The sequence below is a fragment of the Vanessa cardui genome, chromosome 4 (genome assembly GCF_905220365.1).
Source record: "Vanessa cardui chromosome 4, ilVanCard2.1, whole genome shotgun sequence".
In the NCBI taxonomy this organism is placed as follows: Eukaryota; Metazoa; Arthropoda; class Insecta; order Lepidoptera; family Nymphalidae; genus Vanessa; species Vanessa cardui.
This window is the reverse complement of record NC_061126.1, coordinates 2,418,163-2,439,382: the sequence shown is the minus strand read 5'-3', so window position 1 is coordinate 2,439,382 and position 21,220 is coordinate 2,418,163. Positions and strand designations below refer to the sequence as shown.

At 33.5% G+C, this 21,220-nt stretch overlaps 1 protein-coding gene across 1 annotated transcript in view; it reads right to left on the bottom strand.

Moving 5' to 3' along the window:
- Nucleotides 1–21,220, bottom strand: part of LOC124544162 (cholecystokinin receptor-like) — a 74,201-nt gene that overhangs the window by 12,199 nt on the left and 40,782 nt on the right. The window contains exons 3-4 of the mRNA XM_047122621.1: nucleotides 9,713–9,841; nucleotides 2,772–2,843 (exon numbers count right to left, since the gene is read on the bottom strand). Of these exons, the coding sequence (XP_046978577.1) occupies nucleotides 2,772–2,843; nucleotides 9,713–9,841 (201 nt within the window). The remainder of the gene's footprint in view (nucleotides 1–2,771; nucleotides 2,844–9,712; nucleotides 9,842–21,220) is intronic.

Sequence of the window (21,220 nt, the reverse complement as noted above, 5' to 3'; positions counted from 1 at the left end):
AAAGGCTTTGAATGGAAAGTGTCATAAAAACATCCAACGAACAATATCACGTGAAAAAATACCACTAAGCATCAACTATTTTATTATATTAAATAATAATCTTTAGTTAAATGCAATGACCGAAAATAAAATGCAAAAGAATTTATAAAATGAATAATATATCATAAATCCCTTATTAAAGTTTAGTATTTTTATTAATGGTCTTCAAAGGAATTTGCTTTTTTTTCATTATTAAATATATTATTATAATACACGATATATAAAATATCGTGTTATCTGTATGTTTTATTTTTATAATATGTTATTTTCGTCGTCTTTGAAATGGCATTCTTACATTCGACGGTTTGCTCTCCAACCTTTAGATAGTAACAGCTTGTAAATTTCCCATCGCTGGGATAAGGCCACTTCTTCCATTAAGGAGAGGGTTTGGAACATATTCCACCATGCTGTTCCAATGCGAGTTGGTGGAATGCACAAGCAAATACAGGCTCCGTATTCTCACCTTCATTGATTATTATCAGACGACATGGATATTCAATCACGTTCTAAAACTAACTGACTGGACCAATAGCTTCCCGATGCATTGAACTATGTCAGAGTTAATTTTACAACAACAACAGCCTGTAAATTCCCACTGCTGGGCTAAAGGCCTCCTCTCCCTTTAAGGAGAAGGTTTGGAACATATTAATTATTAATTTTACAACAGCAAAGATTATTTTGTAATACACTGGTATTATTGATCACTTTCTTATCCCAACGCTAGACAAAAAAAATTAGGTATTAAAAATTTTACTGGACTCTCAAACGTTCGTTAAAGCGTACACAGTTATAGTTTTCAGGTAGATATTTAGGTGATTAGTGTTTAGTATCCACTTAAGCTCAGCTCAAACAAGCTCGTTTAAATAATCAGTTCATAAAATAATTTACAATTTCATGATAAATATTGAGTATTCATTCATTTTTGCATGTTTCAGTTTTAACTTTGATAGTTATTGGAATAAATGTGAAGTATACTTAAATTTTTTGTATATAATATTGAAAAAGCTATATAATGATTGGTATTGTTACCAATCATTATATAGGCCTGGCAAAAAAGTTTATCTATTAAAAAACTGCATCAAAATCCGTTGTGTAGTTTTAAAGATCAGACAGCGGTAAGTCTCTTTGTTTTATACTATGTAATGATATACTAATATATATTTAATAATGTCACATGTATATTTGCCAGCTAATAGTTTTTTATTAAATTAAAAGGATTGGGGAGCCAGCCAGATGGCGCCATATTAAAACATTTACGCAATAATGATGAAGATTTGAGATCAAAGACTTCTCAAGTAAAAGTAGTCTGCAATGCCATTATCCTAGACCAGCATCTGGTGACTCAGACATCAGACGTTCCCCTATATAGAGGTTGTACTGTGATAAATGAGGGAACTTATTTTTTATAGTCTTAAGGCTTAAGAAATAAAACTACGTACATTGTAATTTATAACTTTGTCGGGGATACAAGTGACTCGCGCGCGCGAAAAATATTATCAGATATTACTTTTTGTCATGTACCATCTTATAAAGTATTAAAAAAATGAAATTATTATCTATGAAAAACTATGTAAATTTCTGCTATGACATAATTGTAAAAGAATTTCTCTCTATTTGTCTGTCATTACGACATTAATTTCAATAATAATTCAATGTTAGTGGAACTTCCTTATTAAACATGAAAAAAGCAGATTAGCACTAGACTTCAAGAAAAAATAAACAAGTGCCAGATGGAGTAACGGGGACAGCTAGTAGTAGAATAATAAATTAAATTACAGAAATTCTATGAAATTTGACGCTGGAATTCATTAAACGTTTCAACTATAGTGACGCATTATATTGACATGCTATGCATCCTTTTTTCCGTGTGAGAATGCTCGTTTAATTAAGAATGCAAATTCATGTAGTTCGAAAAATAAAATGCAGCGGACACGGTTAAACACTTGAAATTGGTTTTAATATATTTTGTATGAAAATATGTTAAATCAACGAAAATTTGATAAATGAAGCTTATGAAGAGGTAAAGTAAAATATTAGTTCCAAGCCGATGTAATCGGATATTTTCGGACATAATCGGACATTAAGTTGCACTTAAAATCGCTATCTGAATTATTTCAAATTACGCTTAGACAAAAGCTTTACTATTTGTGTTCATCCCTTTACGGGATCAAGAAAAATCTTAACTATAATTTAAAAAAAAATGATGGGAAATCGTCGATACGGGATTAGACACTTAGTATTGATAATTTAAAAATCTGTTAGAAGATTTTAAATAATGTACAGTTTTTTTTTTATTTATATCGATATAATTTGCTCTGAGATATGTTACCGATTATGAAACATATTTTTGAATTAAGTAATCTAGTAAGTGTCTTTAAAGAGACTAGTACTTTATTTACAACAGACAGCTATCATCCATCTTTCCAAAGTATCTTTATGCGCTTCAGAACTTTATATGACTGTGAAAATACTTGAAAACTTTCTACCAGACGCTAATGTTTATTATTTATAACTTTTGGTCACTTAGAGCCAGAGGCAACTCGAGATCTAAAACTATTTTGTTAAGCATTTAAAGAAGATTCAAATGCCAGTAATATAATAATTCAATCAAAATTATTTATGAGTTAATACTCTTTGAAAGTTTATTGGATTCGAATTCTTTAGAAAGTATTTAAATACATATTTAGACATAGTTCTAACTGTTCAATGTTTTAAAAATAAGATTAACTTACCGTATTGATGACGTGCAGAGGTGTCCAACACACGAAGAATTCTAAAATGATCACGAACAGCATTCGAATGACCTGCACAAAAAATGATATATTAGACTTCGAAATAACCACTAATAAATAAACAGATATAATCCTACCAAAATATACTAAGAAAAGTAAAAATAAACATAAAGCTACAGCCATACCAGGCGTAATAACAAAAATGCGATTATATTGTCTTTCTTGCAGAGATGGCCCAGTGGTTAGAACACGTGCATCTTAACCGATGACTGCGGGTTCAAGCCCAAGCAAGCACCGCTGATTCATGTGCTTAATTTGTCTTTATAATTCATCTCGTGCTCAGCGGTGAAGGAAAACATTGTGAGGAATCCTGCACGTGCTAAATTTCATAGAAATTCTGCCACATGTGTATTCCACCCGAACCAACCCGCATTGGAACAGCGTGGTGGAATATGTTCCAAACCTTCTCCTTAAAGGGAGAGGAGGCCTTTAGCCCAGCAGTGGGAATTTACAGGCTGTTGTTGTTTGTTGTGGTCTTTTCTGTCATTTCTTTCCATTAATTTCACCGTAGTTGTTTTTGCAGATATCATTGAATGTTTAAAATATATTGAATGAACTGAGTAGGCGTTGCTCAATTTTACATTAAAATTTCACCCACTCAAATATTTATCATACTAACAAACAATATCAACTTGTATCAAATGTTTTGTTTGAGTATGAATATTAATAAATGAACCAGCACAATTAAGGAATAAATTCCGAGACCTCGTGTAACATTAATATAAGAAAAGATAATTATTTTTATTACGTTTGACTAAATATTGCTAGGGCAAAGAAATTAATAACTTTTTTGTTAAATTGTCTTACTTGAGACTGTTTTTAATATCCATTAATAAACAGTCCGTAAATATCACAGTGCTGGGTTAAGACCTCTTTTCAATTTAAGGAGAAGATTTGGACATTTTTACACCACGGTCTTCCGATACGGATTAGTGGATATATGTGGCAGGTTCAGGGCGTATACAGGTTTCTTCAGGAAGTTTTATTTCACCACCAAGGACAAGATTGATTCATCCTTATTCTCCTACCCTTTTCCCAATTTAATCAAGTTTGGCGCAGCATGTCTTCTTATTCCATTTCTGACGTCATCTCACAAGCTATTTTTTTCCAGCCATATCATCTTTCACACAATCTATCCATCATTTCTTTGCCCTCTCCTTCCTCTGTATTCATCCACGTTCAATCTCAAGATTTTTCTCAAGTAGGTACAAACTCATTATAAACAATAATATAGCCTATAAGAAATCCGTGGTACGTGTCCTAATTTGAAGCAGCAAACATCGGTTAAGATTCAAGTGTTCTAACAAATAGACTAATGTCTGTGTGCTCTACTTCCAAGCTGGATCACAATAGAAATTTCAGGTAATTTTACAGTCTGATAAGTGGATTTAATAAAATACATAAATTTATTTGTTACTTTTTATTACTTTTAGTAATGATTGAGATTTTTATATTTATGACCAGAGATGGCCCAGTGGTTAGAACGCATGCATCTTAACCGATGATTGCGGGTTCAAACCCAGACAAGCACCGCTGATTCATGTGCTTAATTTGTCTTTATAATTCATTTCGTGCTCAGCGGTGAAGGGAAACATCGTGAGGAAACCTGCATGTGACAAATTTCATAGAAATTTTGCCACATGTGTATTCCACCAACCCGCATTGGAACAGCGTGGTGGAATATGTTCCAAACCTTCTCCTTAAAGGGAGAGGAGGCCTTTAGCCCAGCAGTGGGAATTTACAGGCTGTTGTTGTTGTTGTTGTTGAGATTTTTATAAGATTATTTTTGGTATCACTTACTTCCAACAAATGATAACGTATATTAAACTTGCTTTCTTAAATAACGTTTTAATGACGCCTTTCAGAATACAACAATAAAAATTCGTGGGTATTTATTTTATTTATCGATATTATTTGTAAATCTTTTGGTATTATTATTATTAATTATTTACATGATAGTTTTAAAATAAGTACTAATGGAATAAAAGTAATTTAAATGTTTAAGTTACTAATTATATTGTCTTTTGTTCTACTTCTAGAGCATTTCATGCAAATGAGTTTTGTTTACGGCGTTGAACTTATTCTCTTTGAATGTTTTTATTTTGGGTTTCATTCTTACCTGGTACTTTGAAAAGGATCTGTATTTTGAGTCTGGTATAAGGTACACTACCCCCACCCTTGTCTATGTTTTGAATAAATACTATGGTAATAAGTGAGTACTTAGATTAAATCATAATATTATTAAAAAAAGAACGTTTAAATCTCTATGTTTTAACACATTCAGGAAAAACTACTAAATTAATTAGTGACATTCATACTATTTTATTGTATAGTGTTGAGTTATTACTTAGTTTTATCAAATTAGGTTCAGTGGCTTAACTGTTAACGAGTAACAGACAGACATATAGAGTTATTTTTGCTTTTATACATATTGTAATTTTGATATGTATATGTATAACTTATTACATAATGCTAGAGAAAAACTCATCCCTTCGATATCGAATAAATGGTGCCTAATGTACCCTAAAATGTTTTAAGATATATTTCATAAAATACCTATCATTTAAATGAAAATCATAGTCACCATTCGTATGCTTAGAAGAATCAAAAAATATTACGCTAATTTTAGTTTGTTAAATCTCACGAAGTACAAAAGTGAAAGCATACACAATGCCGTAAATAGCCTTTTCTACGCCCTGTGCGAGCTTATATAACTGCGCCCAATTTAAGCAGACTTTGCCTATTTTACTGTCTCACTCACTAAAAGTTAACCGCTGGTTCACTACTGCGAATGCACATTAACGATAAACACTCATTTTAAACGTGTCGAGTGCAATTATTAGTGACCAAATAAAATAATATTCGAGTAAAGTTGCAGAAATAATGATTGTTTCGCAGAATTTTCAATTCGAACCAGTTAAGTACAGAAAGGATGAACGGCGGCTTGTCAAATATTTACAGTAACACGTTTAACAATAAAGAATACAATCCTTTTTCATCCGGATAAATCGAATCGGTTTGGTTATTAAATAATAAAGAAATAAAAAATAAACTAGTACTACAGTAAAGTAAAGTAGAGAGTAAAAGCCTGTAAATTACCCACTGATGGGCTAAGACCTCCTCCTCCATTAAGGAGAGGGTTTGGAGCATATTCCACCACGCTGTTCCAATGCGGGTTGGTGGAATGCACATGTGGCAGAATTTCGATGAAATTAGACACATGCAGGTTTCCCCACGATGTTTTCCTTCATCGCCGAGCACGAAATGAATTATAAACACAAATTAAGCACATATATGTAGTGGAGCTTGCCTAGGTTTGAACCCGAAATCATCGATTTAAATGCACGCATTCTAATCAGTGATTAGCTATCTCAGCTCAGAAAATAATATTGTATTCAAACATAAATAAAATAGTATTCAAACAGTATTAACTTGAAAGTACCGTAAGTTAATTAATTAATTATGTTTACTATATTATCAAATCTTGTATGGTCTCAGGATAAGAATATATTAAGTATAGATTTTTATTTTAATGTTTTTGAGTGGTACCATCTACTCACTACATATTCTATCGTTTAACAGTGATACCATTGTTCTGAAAGGGTCAGCCGTCGAGTGTATAAGATACAGGTATCATAATAAAAATATTATTTTTTCAAGATTCATAAAAGCAACGTTGAATGAAATTTAAAGCTGCCACCAGTTTGTAAAGTAGAACCGGCGAGTTGTTATCCGTTTATGACCCAGGAAGGATGTATTAACTTTGCAATGTCGGAAACTCGGTGTTATTAGTTTACCTTTCCTCCTCGTGTCCCTACAATGATGGTCGCCATTACATAATATTTTTACAACAACAACTGTAAATATCCCACTGCTGGGCTAAGGCCTCGTCTCCCTTTGAGGAGAATGTTTTGAATATATTCATCACGCTGAACCAATGCAGGTTGGTGGAATACACATGTGGCAGAACTTTTATGAAGTACGACACATGCAGGTTTCCTTCATCGCCGAGATTAATTATCGATCCGATCACGAAATTAATTATTTATTTATTTATGAGTCCCCAACAAAGGGTACACACTAATTACACATTCAAAATAAAACGGTATAAAGGTTACACAAGTTATGTGCTCCTTCAATTATAGGAGACCACAGCATGCAATTATAAACACGAAGTAAGCGCATGAATTTTCAGTGGTGATTGCCTGGGTTTGAACCTGCAACCAACGGATAAGATGCACGCGTTCCAATCACTGGACCATCTCGGCTCTTTAATATTTTTAATAAGATATTATTGTGTAGCAACATTAAGTATCTCCTCTCTTAAAAACATCTCGAAACGAGTCTTGAGCTCCCAGATTTATTTACTAGTAGATCGAACAGAACTTTTAGGCAGTATGAAAAAAATGTTTCAATATTCGATGCGTTACTGCAAAGCATATACCAAAAAAAATAATGAAAGTAACCAAAGCGTACACACGAACTATATACTCTACTAATCGCGCTGTATCAACGTCAGTTAGTTGTTTAACTTTTGTAACCGCGTATGGCGCGGAGCTGAGTTTCCCTGTCAGGGACTTTACCACTGATGTTTTGAGTCTAAAGTTATTCCTAGAAATAATGCTGAGTCTAATGATTACATTGGGTTACATAACTCAAATCAAAACTCAAATTGCATTATTCGATCTAGAAGTGTTACACTTTTTTATTGATGGTCAATTGAAACATTGCCACGGATTCCGAAAAGAATATTCCCTGACCTGTAAAGAACCGACGAAAGAAACTTAGCTTATGTATTATATAAACAATTTAAATTAAATGAAATAGCCAGGAGGCGATCGTTTCATTCCCAAGGTGTGCTATCAATCATATACTCATTAATTGTTTCATATATATATAACAGCCTTTTGCACACAAGCGCTCCTTAATATTTTTTTTTTAATTTGGCAACAGAGGCATTTTGAACGCTTTCTGGGATCCTGTTGTAAAACCGTATATATTGCCCCACAAAGGAGTTACTGACTCTATGCAGTCGAGTAACAGGAGTAACAAGTTTGTGTTTGTTCCTTGTACCAATGCTATGAGTATCACATTACAATAACTTGAAATTTGTTTCCTTAAATTAAGTAAGGCAAAAAGTACACGCAATTTATATTTCTAGCATTTAGAACTTAATTATTTTATCACATAATTAGGTTATTCTCTATCAACTTTAAAAACTACTACTGAGTCTCTCGCGAAATTTCGTGTTTACTTAAAAGATTTTTTAAGAATTGTGGAACCTACGACAGTTATTGTTTTCATTGTAATGATGAATCTATGATGGATATACATGCACTCACAAACATATATATTTATATATGTGTATACGTTGGGTATTATTACTATTCAAATATTAAATAACGAATCAAAAATGAGAGGTATGTTTCCTGGAATATGCCTTTTTATTTACATGTTTGTGTACGTCTGCTATAAACGCGTTGACAGTTTAAATCTCTTTACTAAATTAAATTCCAACTGAAGTTTATTCTTTTGAAATACAAATATGCATATTAGCTTAATGCGTTGATACGAAAAATGCACTTTTCTTTATTTCTTTCGTGGAACAATATGAAAACGAAAATATTTCTGAGATTCATACGAGTAATTTTAGATTACTTAAAATGATTTTGATGTATATATTTGCTTATTTTATTAATCAAACGTTTCATTAAAAATTTGAGACGATCGCATTTTTAACTAAAGCCTAATATATTTCAATAACTAGTAGTCGCCTGTGGTTTCGCTTGCATTTTAGGGTGTTGATTTTCATGTATCAAACAAAAATGTCCTTTCTTGGAGTTAAATAAATAAATAAAATATTATTTCAAATAATTTTAATTTCATTTGAAACTTAAAATACTGATATAATATACTCGTATATTATGTAAAAGTGTTGATGAAAGGAAAAGTTACCCAGTTCCAGCTTCGAGTAATGCGCTTTTAAATTTAATTTTAAAAAGTTTTTAAAATGGAAACCACTAATTTAATTTTATATTTTAATTACATCAAACTTTTTTTCATTATTGTTATGACTTGGTATTTCATGGAATTGTATACACGGACAATCCAAAGAAACCTATCAAGAAGCATTTTTGTATTAAATATTTTTTAGAAAAGTATTTGTAATGTTCTATTTAATTATTTTCGGTCAAGAAATTAAAATGACACTCATATCTTGGATCAATATCAAATATAGCTTCTTGCTCTCTTTCTCTTGTTGGAAAAACGCATTTATTTTCTCTCTATAACGCATTTTTTATCTTGCTGAAAAATCGCATTAACTCGCAATCTTGAAATGAACTGGCACCGACTGCGCTGGAATACTACTAATACAAAAATCTTGGGAGGAATTTACTACTATGGTACTATTTTGCTTAATTTTCGCTTATAATTAATCTCAAATTAATCAATACAGTAAAACATCATGAACACATATGTCGTATAATATTCTTTCACATGTATGTCTGATCCCGGCAATAATGGTGATACTTAAATATCGTCGAAAAAATAGCATATTTTACGAATATCAGATACTGATGGAGATAAAAGTTATAAATATATTAATTGAGCTAATCTCAGCGTATTTTATTATCAAATCAAAGAGAGAGAAAATTTAACGTCTTAATAATAGGATTGTAACTTCAAAGACATAAAAATAGGTTTGCAAACAAAAATATGTTGTACTAAATAACTAAATAATAAATATCAAATTAAAATAAAGGCAAAAGCTTTATGAATTTCTTAATTGTCAATTATTTTTCAATAATTAATCATTGAAAGTGAAATATTTTATAACAAAAAAATGTTTACTTTGAATAAAATGTTACAAATACACCTACCTTTCGTTTCGCTTCGATGCTTTTGTCTATGTGTGTTGATCTCACAACATGCCTGAATTCAAATTCTGTGTGTATACAACAGTTCTGCGTCTTTTTTTCCGAGTTCTGATCCAATTTTTGTTCACTGTCCTGTAAAAAAAACACATTTTTATATATCACAAACACGTATCTATAGTAGTGTACAGTAGTGTTTAATCGCTATAAATACGGTTCATTATCAGCCTGTAAATTTCCCACTGCTAGGCTAAGGCCTCCTCTCTTTTTGATGAGAAGGATTGGAGTAAATTCCACCCTACTACTCAAATACGGTTTAATTTTTTTTATAATATTGCTAATATCATAGACTCGTAAATTGATCGACCGCTAACAGCATTTTCCCGTGAAATTACGATTCTAATTATCTGCTTCACCTATTTCTATCGCCGATTAAACATAATTATTTCATTTCATAACCAGTGGTATTGCTTTCAAACAAGCAATTTTGCTAAAGTATTTGCCCCAGAGCAGCTTATTACAAAACACACATCGCTGCTCGTTTCGTTTGAGTTAAAGAAAATTAATAAATAAATCTAGTTTTAACGGATTAGAATTGCAATTAATAATAAATTAATTATTTTTAACATCCCGACGTTTCGAGCACTTTACAGCGTTCAATTCAATTCAATTCAATTCAATTTTTTATATTTATGGCCTCTGTCAATAGGTTGACAATTCTGCCAGTGTCAGGGTTGAAAAATACACGTGGTTGCTTAATACAGCTCTTTCTCGTTCTGCCCAATGACCAGTAGCACGATCTAAAACAAATAGGACATCATAATATAATACACCAACACCCACTAAGATACAAAATAATAAAACTACCTACATAGATATACTTATTATATAAATAATATATACTTAAACTAACTCAGAGTTTAATATTATATCTTTCAATATACTTAAATAAAATAGTTATAATAGAAATTTCTGAAGATGACAAAATGCAGGACATGTTGAAAGGGCGAGGAAAAGTAGGAGGAAGAAGATCATACAATGAAATAGGAAATCTGGTGCAATCAAAGAAAATATGTTCAACAGTACCCTCATCAAGGCCACATTCACATAAGGAGTGGTCCCGAACCCTGATCTTTGATAAAAAATGGGGGCTGCAGTTATGACCAAGACGCAATCGAATTATTGTAGAAGTAGAAAATTTAGAGCATTGACGAAACTTAAAGAACCAGGGTTTTAATGGAATATCAGGTTGCAAACTGCCATAGAATTTACCTTTAACATGACGGGAACAGTTCCATTCCTCACTCCACTGCTTATTCAAATCAATTTTAGCGAGAGAACGTAAATCTTGGGCAAAGCAATTAGCATAAGTCTCCGTACCATTACGAATAGACCACTTAGCACATATGTCAGCCTGTTCATTGCCAGAAATCCCGGAGTGGCCAGGAATCCACGCAAGGGCTACCTCAATTCCAGCAGAGTGACACTTAAAAAGAAGTTCCCGAGTTTTGAGGTTAATAGGGTGAACATTTCTAGAACGTAACGGAAATTTTAAAATATCCTCTAAACAACTGCGACTATCTGTAAAAATTATGGTTTTATTAAGGTTGTGTGATTCTATCAGGGTACAGCTTCATAAATAGCTATTGTTTCTCCAGAAAAAACAGATATCCTGGGTGAGCATTTAAAACTAAGAGTCAGCTTCATGTCAGGAACCCATACAGCTGAACCCACAGGGGCATCTGTAGACCACATAACACAGTTCGCCACCCGGGAAACTGTTCGTTTAAGAGTTCTTTAAACCGAAAGTTGGCTCCAGGATCTTCTTTGTTAATACCAAAACATGTAATTACATTGGGCCTAAAAGCAAGTGCATCAAAAGGGACAGCAAACAAAGGATTACCAGGGAATTGAAAAAGAGGAGATGTTGCAATAAATTTTTCATAACTTTTAAAAAGACAAGGAACTTCTTTATGAGCCCAGTAAGAAGAAGATGAAACATAGTTTGAAAGGTGACGAAGAGAAGTAAGTAATGGGTGGCAAGAATTTTGAAAAGCTTTGTAGAGAAATCTATCACAAAGATATTGTCTACGAAGAAATAAGGGAGGATCCAGACATTCTACTTGGAGAGCTTTGGTGGGCGAAGACTTCATAGCACCACAAATGATGCGGATACACTTAGCTTGAATTTTGTCCCAATCGGCTAAAGCAGATTTATTACACGGTTCAAGCAAAAATGAACCGTAATCAAAATGACTCCGAACAATGGCGTTATAAAGGAGTTTTTGAGTGTAGGGGTGAGCACCCCACCACACACCTGATAGAGACCTTAAAACATTTACCCCAAGCTCACATTTTTCCTTAATGTAATTAAGGTGGACCGTGCCATTCATACGGGAGTCAAAATACACACCCAAAAATTTAACTTTATTTTTTACTGGGATGGTCTCATTTTCCAGAACAATATCAATATCCGGTATCAATCTTCTTCTGGAAAACACCACTACCGAGCTTTTAGGACCAGATAGAGATAAGCCGTGATCTGCTAGCCAGATATAAAGATTTTCTATGGCAGCATTAAGGCGAACAGAGCAATCATCCATAGACTTTGAGGCATAATAAAGAGCTATATCGTCTGCGTATTGTAATATGTTACAATCAGATGAACAAGAAGAGTCGAGATCAGAGATATATAAATTATAAAGAATGGGACTTAAAACCGAGCCCTGTGGTAGCCCCTTCCATACTGTTCTTGGGGGATACATAGTACCTTGCACTCGAACAGAGATATACCGTTGCATGAAAAGGTTGCATATGATATTAATCATCCTCGCGGGAAGACTCAGCTGGAGCATTTTGTGCCTGAGTAACGGGAGGAGAACGTTATCATAAGCTGAAGTGACGTCAAGAAAGACACCAACAAGATGGTGTTCCCTTGAGAGGGCCAGGCGAATTTCTGAAGAGAATACGCTCAGGCTGTCCATCGTGCCTACACCTTTTCTAAACCCAAACTGCGATTTTGGCAAGATATTCCTACTTTCGAGAATCCATTCCAGTCTATTTTTTATTAAATGTTCCATAATTTTGGCTAGAACTGACGATAAGGCAATATGGCGATAGGAGGAGGGGTCTTTAGGATCTTTATGGGATTTAAGAATAGGAATGATGATTTGATGTTTCCATGATTCAGGGACCAACCCAGTTTCGTAAATTTTGTTATAAATACTGAGTAAAATTAGTCTTGAACTGTCAGAACATTTCTTTAAAAAGGAGTAAGGAATACCATCAATACCAGGGGAGGAGTCGCGAAGATTGTCTAAAACAGAGCAAAGCTCATCAAATGTAAAAGGATCATCCATTCGATCATAGGAAGGAGGAGAAGGGGAAGAGGAAGGAAAGCAATTTTCAGCAGGAACAAAAGGTGGAGCCAGTTTATCCAAAAAATCATAGAGCCAGATAGAAGGATCATTAGAAACAGGATTACTATCAATGAAAGAACCTCGGAAGTTTTTTATTTTTTTCCAAACAAGTGAAAAAGGGGTTCGAGGAGAAAGACTCTCACAAAAACGAAACCAGCCGTTACGTTTCTTCAGGGATAATTCTCTTTTTGATTTGGCATTTGTACTTTGAAAATTTAAGTAATTTTCTAAAGACGGAAATTCCATGAAGACCTCTTCCATCTCATCCCGTTTGCGGATGATGTCCGTGCATTCATAGTCCCACCAAGGGGGGGAAGGAATGAAATCTTTAGGAGACTTTTTAATTGGGATGAATTGATTGGCCGAAGTTAATAAAGCAGAAATAAAATCAATATAAGTTTGTAAAAAGTTCTCAGTAGTTATTACTGGAAATAGATCTGTCTGGCTTGTAACAGATTTCTGAAATTCTGCCCACTTAGCCTTCGAGATACGATATTTTAAGAGAGGAGGAAATGGCATAGGCGAGACAGGAACATTATAGGATAAGAAAATAAGAATGGGGAGATGGTCACTACCATATGAGCAGGATAATACCTTCCAGTTACACTGAGAGGCCAGATTAGGGGATGTTAAGGACAAGTCAACACAACTGGGATTCTGAGATGGAGAAGTTCTTCTAGTAGGCGAGCTATCATTTAATAAGCAAAGGTTATTATTATCAAACAAATCAATGAGATGAGCAGAAGGGTACTCACACTGAAGGGAACCCCACATAGTATGATGACAGTTGAAGTCACCTAAAACAACTAAAGGGGTGGGAAGAGTTAAGAGGATAGAGTTTAATTCGGAAATAATGGCAGAATTAGGATTAGGAATATAAATTGACACGACAGTTGTATTTATAGCCCTGACGGCTACAATATTAAAAGAGGGAGAGTGGTGAGGAAGAGGAATCAAGGAGTAGGTAAGGGAATGCTTAAGAAGAATGGCACTTCCATCCCATCCACTAACATGATCATCGCGGAGACATGAATATCCAGGAACCCGAAAACGCGAACCCGGCTTTAACCATGTCTCTGAGATGGCCAAAATATGAGGATGATAAGAGTTAATTAGAGAGATAATTTCATGCTTTTTATGCCTAATGCTCTTGCAATTCCATTGAAGAATTGTTACCATTTTTATTAAAAGAACTAGGTGTGAACCGATTAAGTTTTTCAGTGACAGTGTACGGTAAACTGATATTATGCTGGGTAATAATATCAATTAAAGAAAGCAAAAGTTGGATGATGTCGGATAATTCAGGATTTTGTCTAGAATGATTATCTGAAGTTGTAAGAGCACAGCCATTAGGTTGGGAAGATTTTGGAGAAGAAACAAGGGCAAAGTGAGCGTCTTTGTCAAATCCCTTACTAAGGGGAGGACGAGGTTGTTGCTTGACAGATAAAGTTGTCCGTTTGGACGAAATAGGAGGGATTAAAGGGCTGGAGATTTCATAGATTGGAGTGAGAGGGCTCATAGTAGGGCGAGGGGGAGTGGACAAAGAGCTAGGAGGAGAGCGTGTGGAGTCAGCAAAAGAGCGGCGGGTAGGGCGAAAACGGAGAGAGGCTTCAAGGTATGGGATATTTTCCTCTGACATTACAATTTTTATTTGCTTTTGTCTGATATGTTCAGGACAATTGGGGTCAGTAGCCATATGTGAACCGGAGCAGGACAGACATGTAGCCTGACTATGGGGTATTTGACACGAACGTCCTGGATGAGCTTGAGCACAGATAAAGCACCTTGGTTTGGACCTGCATTTATCTTGGGTATGTCCAAAGCGGCAGCAATTATTGCACTGGATAGTGGGAAGGGAGTACAGGGTTACTGGAAGGGATGTGTAACAGCAATAGATTCTCTCAGGCAGAGTTTGACCTAAAAATGTAACAACAACTGTTTGAGTTGGTAGCCACTCAGCTTTACCATCAGTAATAGATTTGCGATTTAGCCTTCTAGCTTTTATAGCCCGGCAACCGGGGGTGTAGCATTCAATACAATTCAAGAACTCCTCCATAGACCAGTCGACGGGGATTTGCTTCACAATACCCATTCGGGTAATGTGGAAAGCTGGGATAATTATATTATATTTAAGCTCTTGAAACAGTGGATTCTCAATAAAATTATTGGCAGAGGAAGCATTCTGAAATTCAACAACAACACGGTTGCGTCCTGCTGATTTAATTCCTCCCTTGAGGACACCAGAGACATTGTTTTTGTAAATAGTTTGGGCAAATTTAAGCAGGTTAATGTTATAGCCAGCTGATGGCTCGGGTTCCACTCGAGAGACATGGACAATGAAAGGCCCTTGATCAGAGTCGGTATACTTGAGTTTAGTGCCACTAAACTCGGGGAGTGTAAATGTGTGCTGGATGGAAGCGCTAGGAGGACAGGAAGCAACTTTTTTGTTTATAATAATATTCTCTTCCGCGGTTTGAGGGCGTTTGGTAGCCTTCAAGACTTTTTTACTGTCTTCTCTAATTATAGCCTCAGTAACCATCTCTTCATCATGACATATGGAGTCACCTCCGCCCCCATCCGGGGGCTCCTCAGATTCCATCACCAACTACTAACTAATTAAAGATAAACTTACCTCACAACAAGTAACACACACGGAACAACACAGGACAAAACAAATATTAGTGAAACTAAGCGATATTAGTAAAAAAATCTAATGAGATCGCGCACGTGTAGTAAACAATACCCAACCTCGAAGCAAAAAAAAAAAAACTAAAAAAAAACAAAAAAAACTAAAAAAAACAAAAAAAGAGCAAAAAAAACAAAAAAAACTTTACAGCGTTCGTGGTCACGGGTAAACTGAGGTGACATTTGTCTATTTGATTTACAAAAGAAATATTATTTACAACTACCGCCAACGATTTCGTAATTAGTATCTTAAGTAACGTTCCGGTTGCACGCAGAAGGCACTAACTGTATCTTTAGGTCTTGCAGTCAGTTGGATTTGGGATTTTTTAATAAACAAACCGATTCTGGCTATCACAGTAAATGTCAAGAGAGTACTGCAACGCAAGATATACGCGTATAACAAAAAAAAAGAACTGTCAGAAACACTATAAAATCAATACCTCTGAGGCAAGCTGAAACTTTAAAGATAAAAATAAAGCAAAATCATATGACATTTTTTAAGACTATCTGTATACGTAAACTTTTGGTTTTAATATGTATCAATAAAATATATTTTTTTGTATTTTTATTGTATCTTATTTAGTTCTGGGAAAAGGTCGCGCGCGTTACTAGATTACAAGAGCGCCAAATCTACTAACAAGTTGTCACTTTATCGTAATCGAATCGAAACATAATCGTTGCCCTTCGTTATCATATTCTACTAACAAAAAAATCAAATTGTGATTAGATTGAAGTTGAAAGTATAATCCCAATCGCGATCTGATAAGTAGTAAAATTTTATATAGTATAGTAGTTATACAACTTAGATGTAGCATCGGCAAAATTTATAAAATCGATCACATCCGAATTAAGTATGCTATCTCAAATTATCAATATTTATTTGTTATGTGAATATTCATCTTTTGCTCACACACATATTTTTAGTTTGATGAATTTATTAGGATACATTTTTATTTTGAAAAGTTTACCCTAAAAGTAAAGTAGACAGGTGAAACAACTTTAACTAAAAATAATAATCTGAAATAACAGACTTACATATTTTAAATAATTACGACTATAATTTGAAAAATAATTTAATTTTTTACGAAGGCATTTGTTAGTATAATTTTATTTAGAAAATATTTTTGGAATAAAATAACTTCAACTTTTGTTTTCTTAATCAGGCCTTAAATAACATTGTAATATGTATATTTTTTGTATATCAATATGCCACAAACATGATATTATGATAATAGTATAGTAATCGTCGAAGATACTGCATCCTCTTTAGACCTTACTTTAGTTCAGTTTATCCCTTGAGAACAGCAGCCTTGACCTAAAACGGTTACTTGAACAACAGCATCATTAATAATTTAGCTAAAAGCTCCACACATTTCTCCAGCCGATAGGGTATCATGGAGTTTCATGATAAGAAGAATTACATGACGAAAAAAAAATGAAATTATACAACAATAGACTATAAATTTCCTACTACTGGGCTTAGGCCTCCTCTCCTTTTAAGAAGAAGACTTGGAACATATTCCACCAATGTTCCAACGCGGGGTGATGGAATATACAGGTGGCAGGGTTTGTATGAAATTAGACACGTCATGCAGGTCACCGCAAAGCACAAAATAAATTATAAACACAAATTAAGCACATGAATATTTAGTGGAGCTTGCCTGGGTTTAAACCTGCAATCTTCGGTTAAGATTTTACGCGTTCTAACCAATCGGCCATCTCGGCTCGAAAGAAATTATAAAGAGAAAGTAAATATTACATTGTTTAATATTCATTTTCTATAAAAAGCATTTTTATGATTATTGCTGTAATTTAGATTACCTATCAGAAATTCACAACATCTATCAAGGCAATGCTTTAATTACGTCATTAATAAAATGTTTCTTATACTGCATTGCAATATTATTATTATTACGATAACCTTTTTGGTCAAAGCGATCGTTTTTAACTGTTTAACTAGGAAAAATATATCGTAGGAATACACTTATGTTTGATACGATAGCTGGATATTATATACACAGTTTATTGGTACATCTAATAAGAGTAATACTTACGATCATAGTTAGGTTAGGTTATAATAACATAGTGACTTATTTAATCTATTTCTAACGTGCTCAAGAATGCTTGTTAATGAAAGAAGCGTTCATTAATTAGATACGTCGTTGGCAAGGAACATAAAAAGGACAACAGACTGGAAAAGATTGTGATTTTGTACTCGTTTATTATCTGGTCGGTACATTTAATTTATATTCGTTGTTCGACGAGCTAAAGTAAACTAGCCTTGCTGTTACTCAGAATTATGGGCTATCAATATGGTTACAAACTCAGAACCTTTAATTAGAGCAAACAAGCTCGGATCAGTGGGAATGTCGCTTTATAAGTATGATATATAGAATTTTGCCAAATATTGTTTTGTAATGACTATGCACTCATAATGATGGATAAAAATAAAACTTACATAGTTCAAAACAAAGTCGCTTACCGCTATCTGTCCCTATGATTGCTTAGATCTTTAAAATTACGAAACGGATTTTGATCAAAGTCAAAGTCAAAAATCTTTATTCTAAATAGAAATGATTACACTTTTTTATTGATAGTCAAAAAATCTACCACCGGTTCGGAATTTAGCACCTCAGACCTGAGAAGAAACGGCGAAAGAAACTCATCGGGATAAATTATTATTATTTTTTTATTCAAAGCATGATGCGAATCTTTTTAATAGATAGAGTGTTTCAAGAGGAAAATTTTTGTATATAATACTCAAACATAGATAATATAGTAAAGAAATACTGATAATTTTAGAATTTTCTAATGTCATGTAGTAAATAAATAAATTCTGTAATATATTCATTACTAGTTATACCCGCCCGCTTCGCTGGGCATTAGTCGCAGAGAAATACATTTTTAATTTCGTTACTGCTCATCAACAATGAACAAATAATAAAGAAACAACTCAAGAACATGCGAGATCTAATTCATTTAATATTCGTCATCTATTTCGTCTTCTTCAATGATGTTCTCGATAGGCTGCAGATAGGTCATAACACCCATAAACTTATTTGTCTAGATCACATCTTCTTTTTGTTGAATCCGGAAACAGATATGATTTATGAAAATATTTTTATTGTATAATCTCGATGTAAAGTTGGTACGATGAAAATTTTAATTAAATTTCTATAGTCTGTAAAAGTTTACGTCACACCAACACGTCCTCTTTAATCCGGTAAATTTATCACCTTCTCAATACTTTCGAACGTACGTCAAAGTATCCTGAGCATATTCGTGCATATGTTTTGGACTTCCACTGTATGAAGATCTGTACGAAGAGCCTGTCGTGAGATTATTTTGATACAGTCCGAGATGATATCCATCTTCTGCTCCCAGAAACAGAATTGTATAATCGTAACAATTGTCATACGATTGATGTGTTTCAGCGACACCTTGATTGTTTTTGTGTCGCTTAGTGATAAAATTACCTCGTTTTGTAATTTCTGTACCGACAATTACAACTGTCAGTTCAGGGGCTATGGGAGCATTAAAATGCCTTTCATGCTCTGCATTCAATGGCGTTCTCTCTGCATTGATAATGACTTTGAATCATTTGTTGTTTCACCTTCTAGCACAGTTTTAAAATCTTTAACTAAACAATTATTTTCTTAAAGCATAATCCTAAATTTAGCGATGATTTCTCGATTAGATGTGGTACTGAACATGCATCGAAGATCAATCTTTTTCTACATTGTCCATTAAATAAATGTCCAGAAACTGGGGATTTTATTTAGATAATGGCAGAAGTGAACCAATCTATAATACACTTTAAACGTAGACGTGAAATTATTGTATTGTACAATATTTGTTGCTCCAAATGATGTCATTTGAAAGCATGAATTGTAATATACTGAAGGAAATATTGAGACTCCTTAGTAGTTCCAATAACGTAGATAAGAAAAGATTCTGGTGGTTCAACCAGTTGTGGTAAATACATTTTGCCAGTGGAGTAGCACATACCAGCAGTTTATTTTAAACATCATAGCGTAATAATGGGCATACTATATTAATTGAACCAATGATCACATCGGGATGCATCTTGTTATCATAACCTATATCGTAATTGAAGGCTGATTTATTGAGATTAGTTCTAGTTCTTGACTTAGTCTATTTTAATCGTTGATCATCCAGTCGTTGGGCTCGCTCGTCAGGTTTTTCAGTATCTCTTGATGAAGATGCTTGTTCGAAGATCTGAAACTTGATCATTACGTTGACCAACTGTTTTGGCAGCTCTCAAAGTAGAAATTTGGATTCTATTTGCTTCTATACGTATTTCTTGTTGGTGTGTTGTTTCCGTAGCTCTTTTGGATGACGCTGCGCATATATTTGTTGATGTTCTGATCTTTTGTTTCTTCAATGGCATGTTGGTTTCTATTTATATAAATAAGTAGTTTTTTTTTGGTTATTTGTCTTAGGTTTACATTTTATACTAAAGATTCATTGTTATTGGAGCTATGAGTATACTTACCAATTATGATTATTGTTTACTTTCTTATAATCAAAACAGCTAATCACTTCTTTCCGTATATGTAATTTATAATTATTTTAAAATGACAATGTTTATTGTTATATATAATTTATGTTTATTGAAATATGACGGAAATTAAGTTTGTATGCTTTTTGAATAGATTTCATTTCATTATTTTTTTAATATTTCAAAATTATAGAAGTGCATCGTGATACACGTAAGGGCCGTCTGTTGGTTACTTTTAATGTTACGGATGAGATAATCACTTTCTCCATAAAAAAATACTTGTAAGTTTATTATTTTCATGACAATCGGTTGAACGGTGTAGAAATTTTTATATCGCAGCGCCACCTGGTGGTGAGTTACATCGATGGGAACATCATAATCACTTTCTCCATAAAACAGTAGATATACATACCAATTTTCATAATACAAATACATCCACTTTTGTATATATAGATAGCCTATGATTTGCGCAAGTACATGTTTATCCTGTATAAAAATTTTATAAAGATCGGTGCAGCTGTTCTCGAGTTTAAGCAGAGCATACAGACTGACAGACAAAAATTACGTCAGTCAATCATAAAAAGAATACTTATGACGAATTACGACAAAAAATAAGTGTACAGACAGACTCCAGAGATTTATATAGTAGTATAGATTTAGTATTCACGTGCGATAGCTTTATTATTAGCGTATTTCATGTATAACTTTGATGTTTCTATACCGATTTCTATGATTCTTTAATATGGAATAGTAAATACTGTTAACTTTTTTAATTTGGGATGATTGAGAGTGTTATAAAAGTAGGAATAGACAAATATAATCAGTGTCACGTGTTATTGTGAGTCAACCGTAAAAGATAGACATAGGCTGTCGTGGGTAATTTTTTAT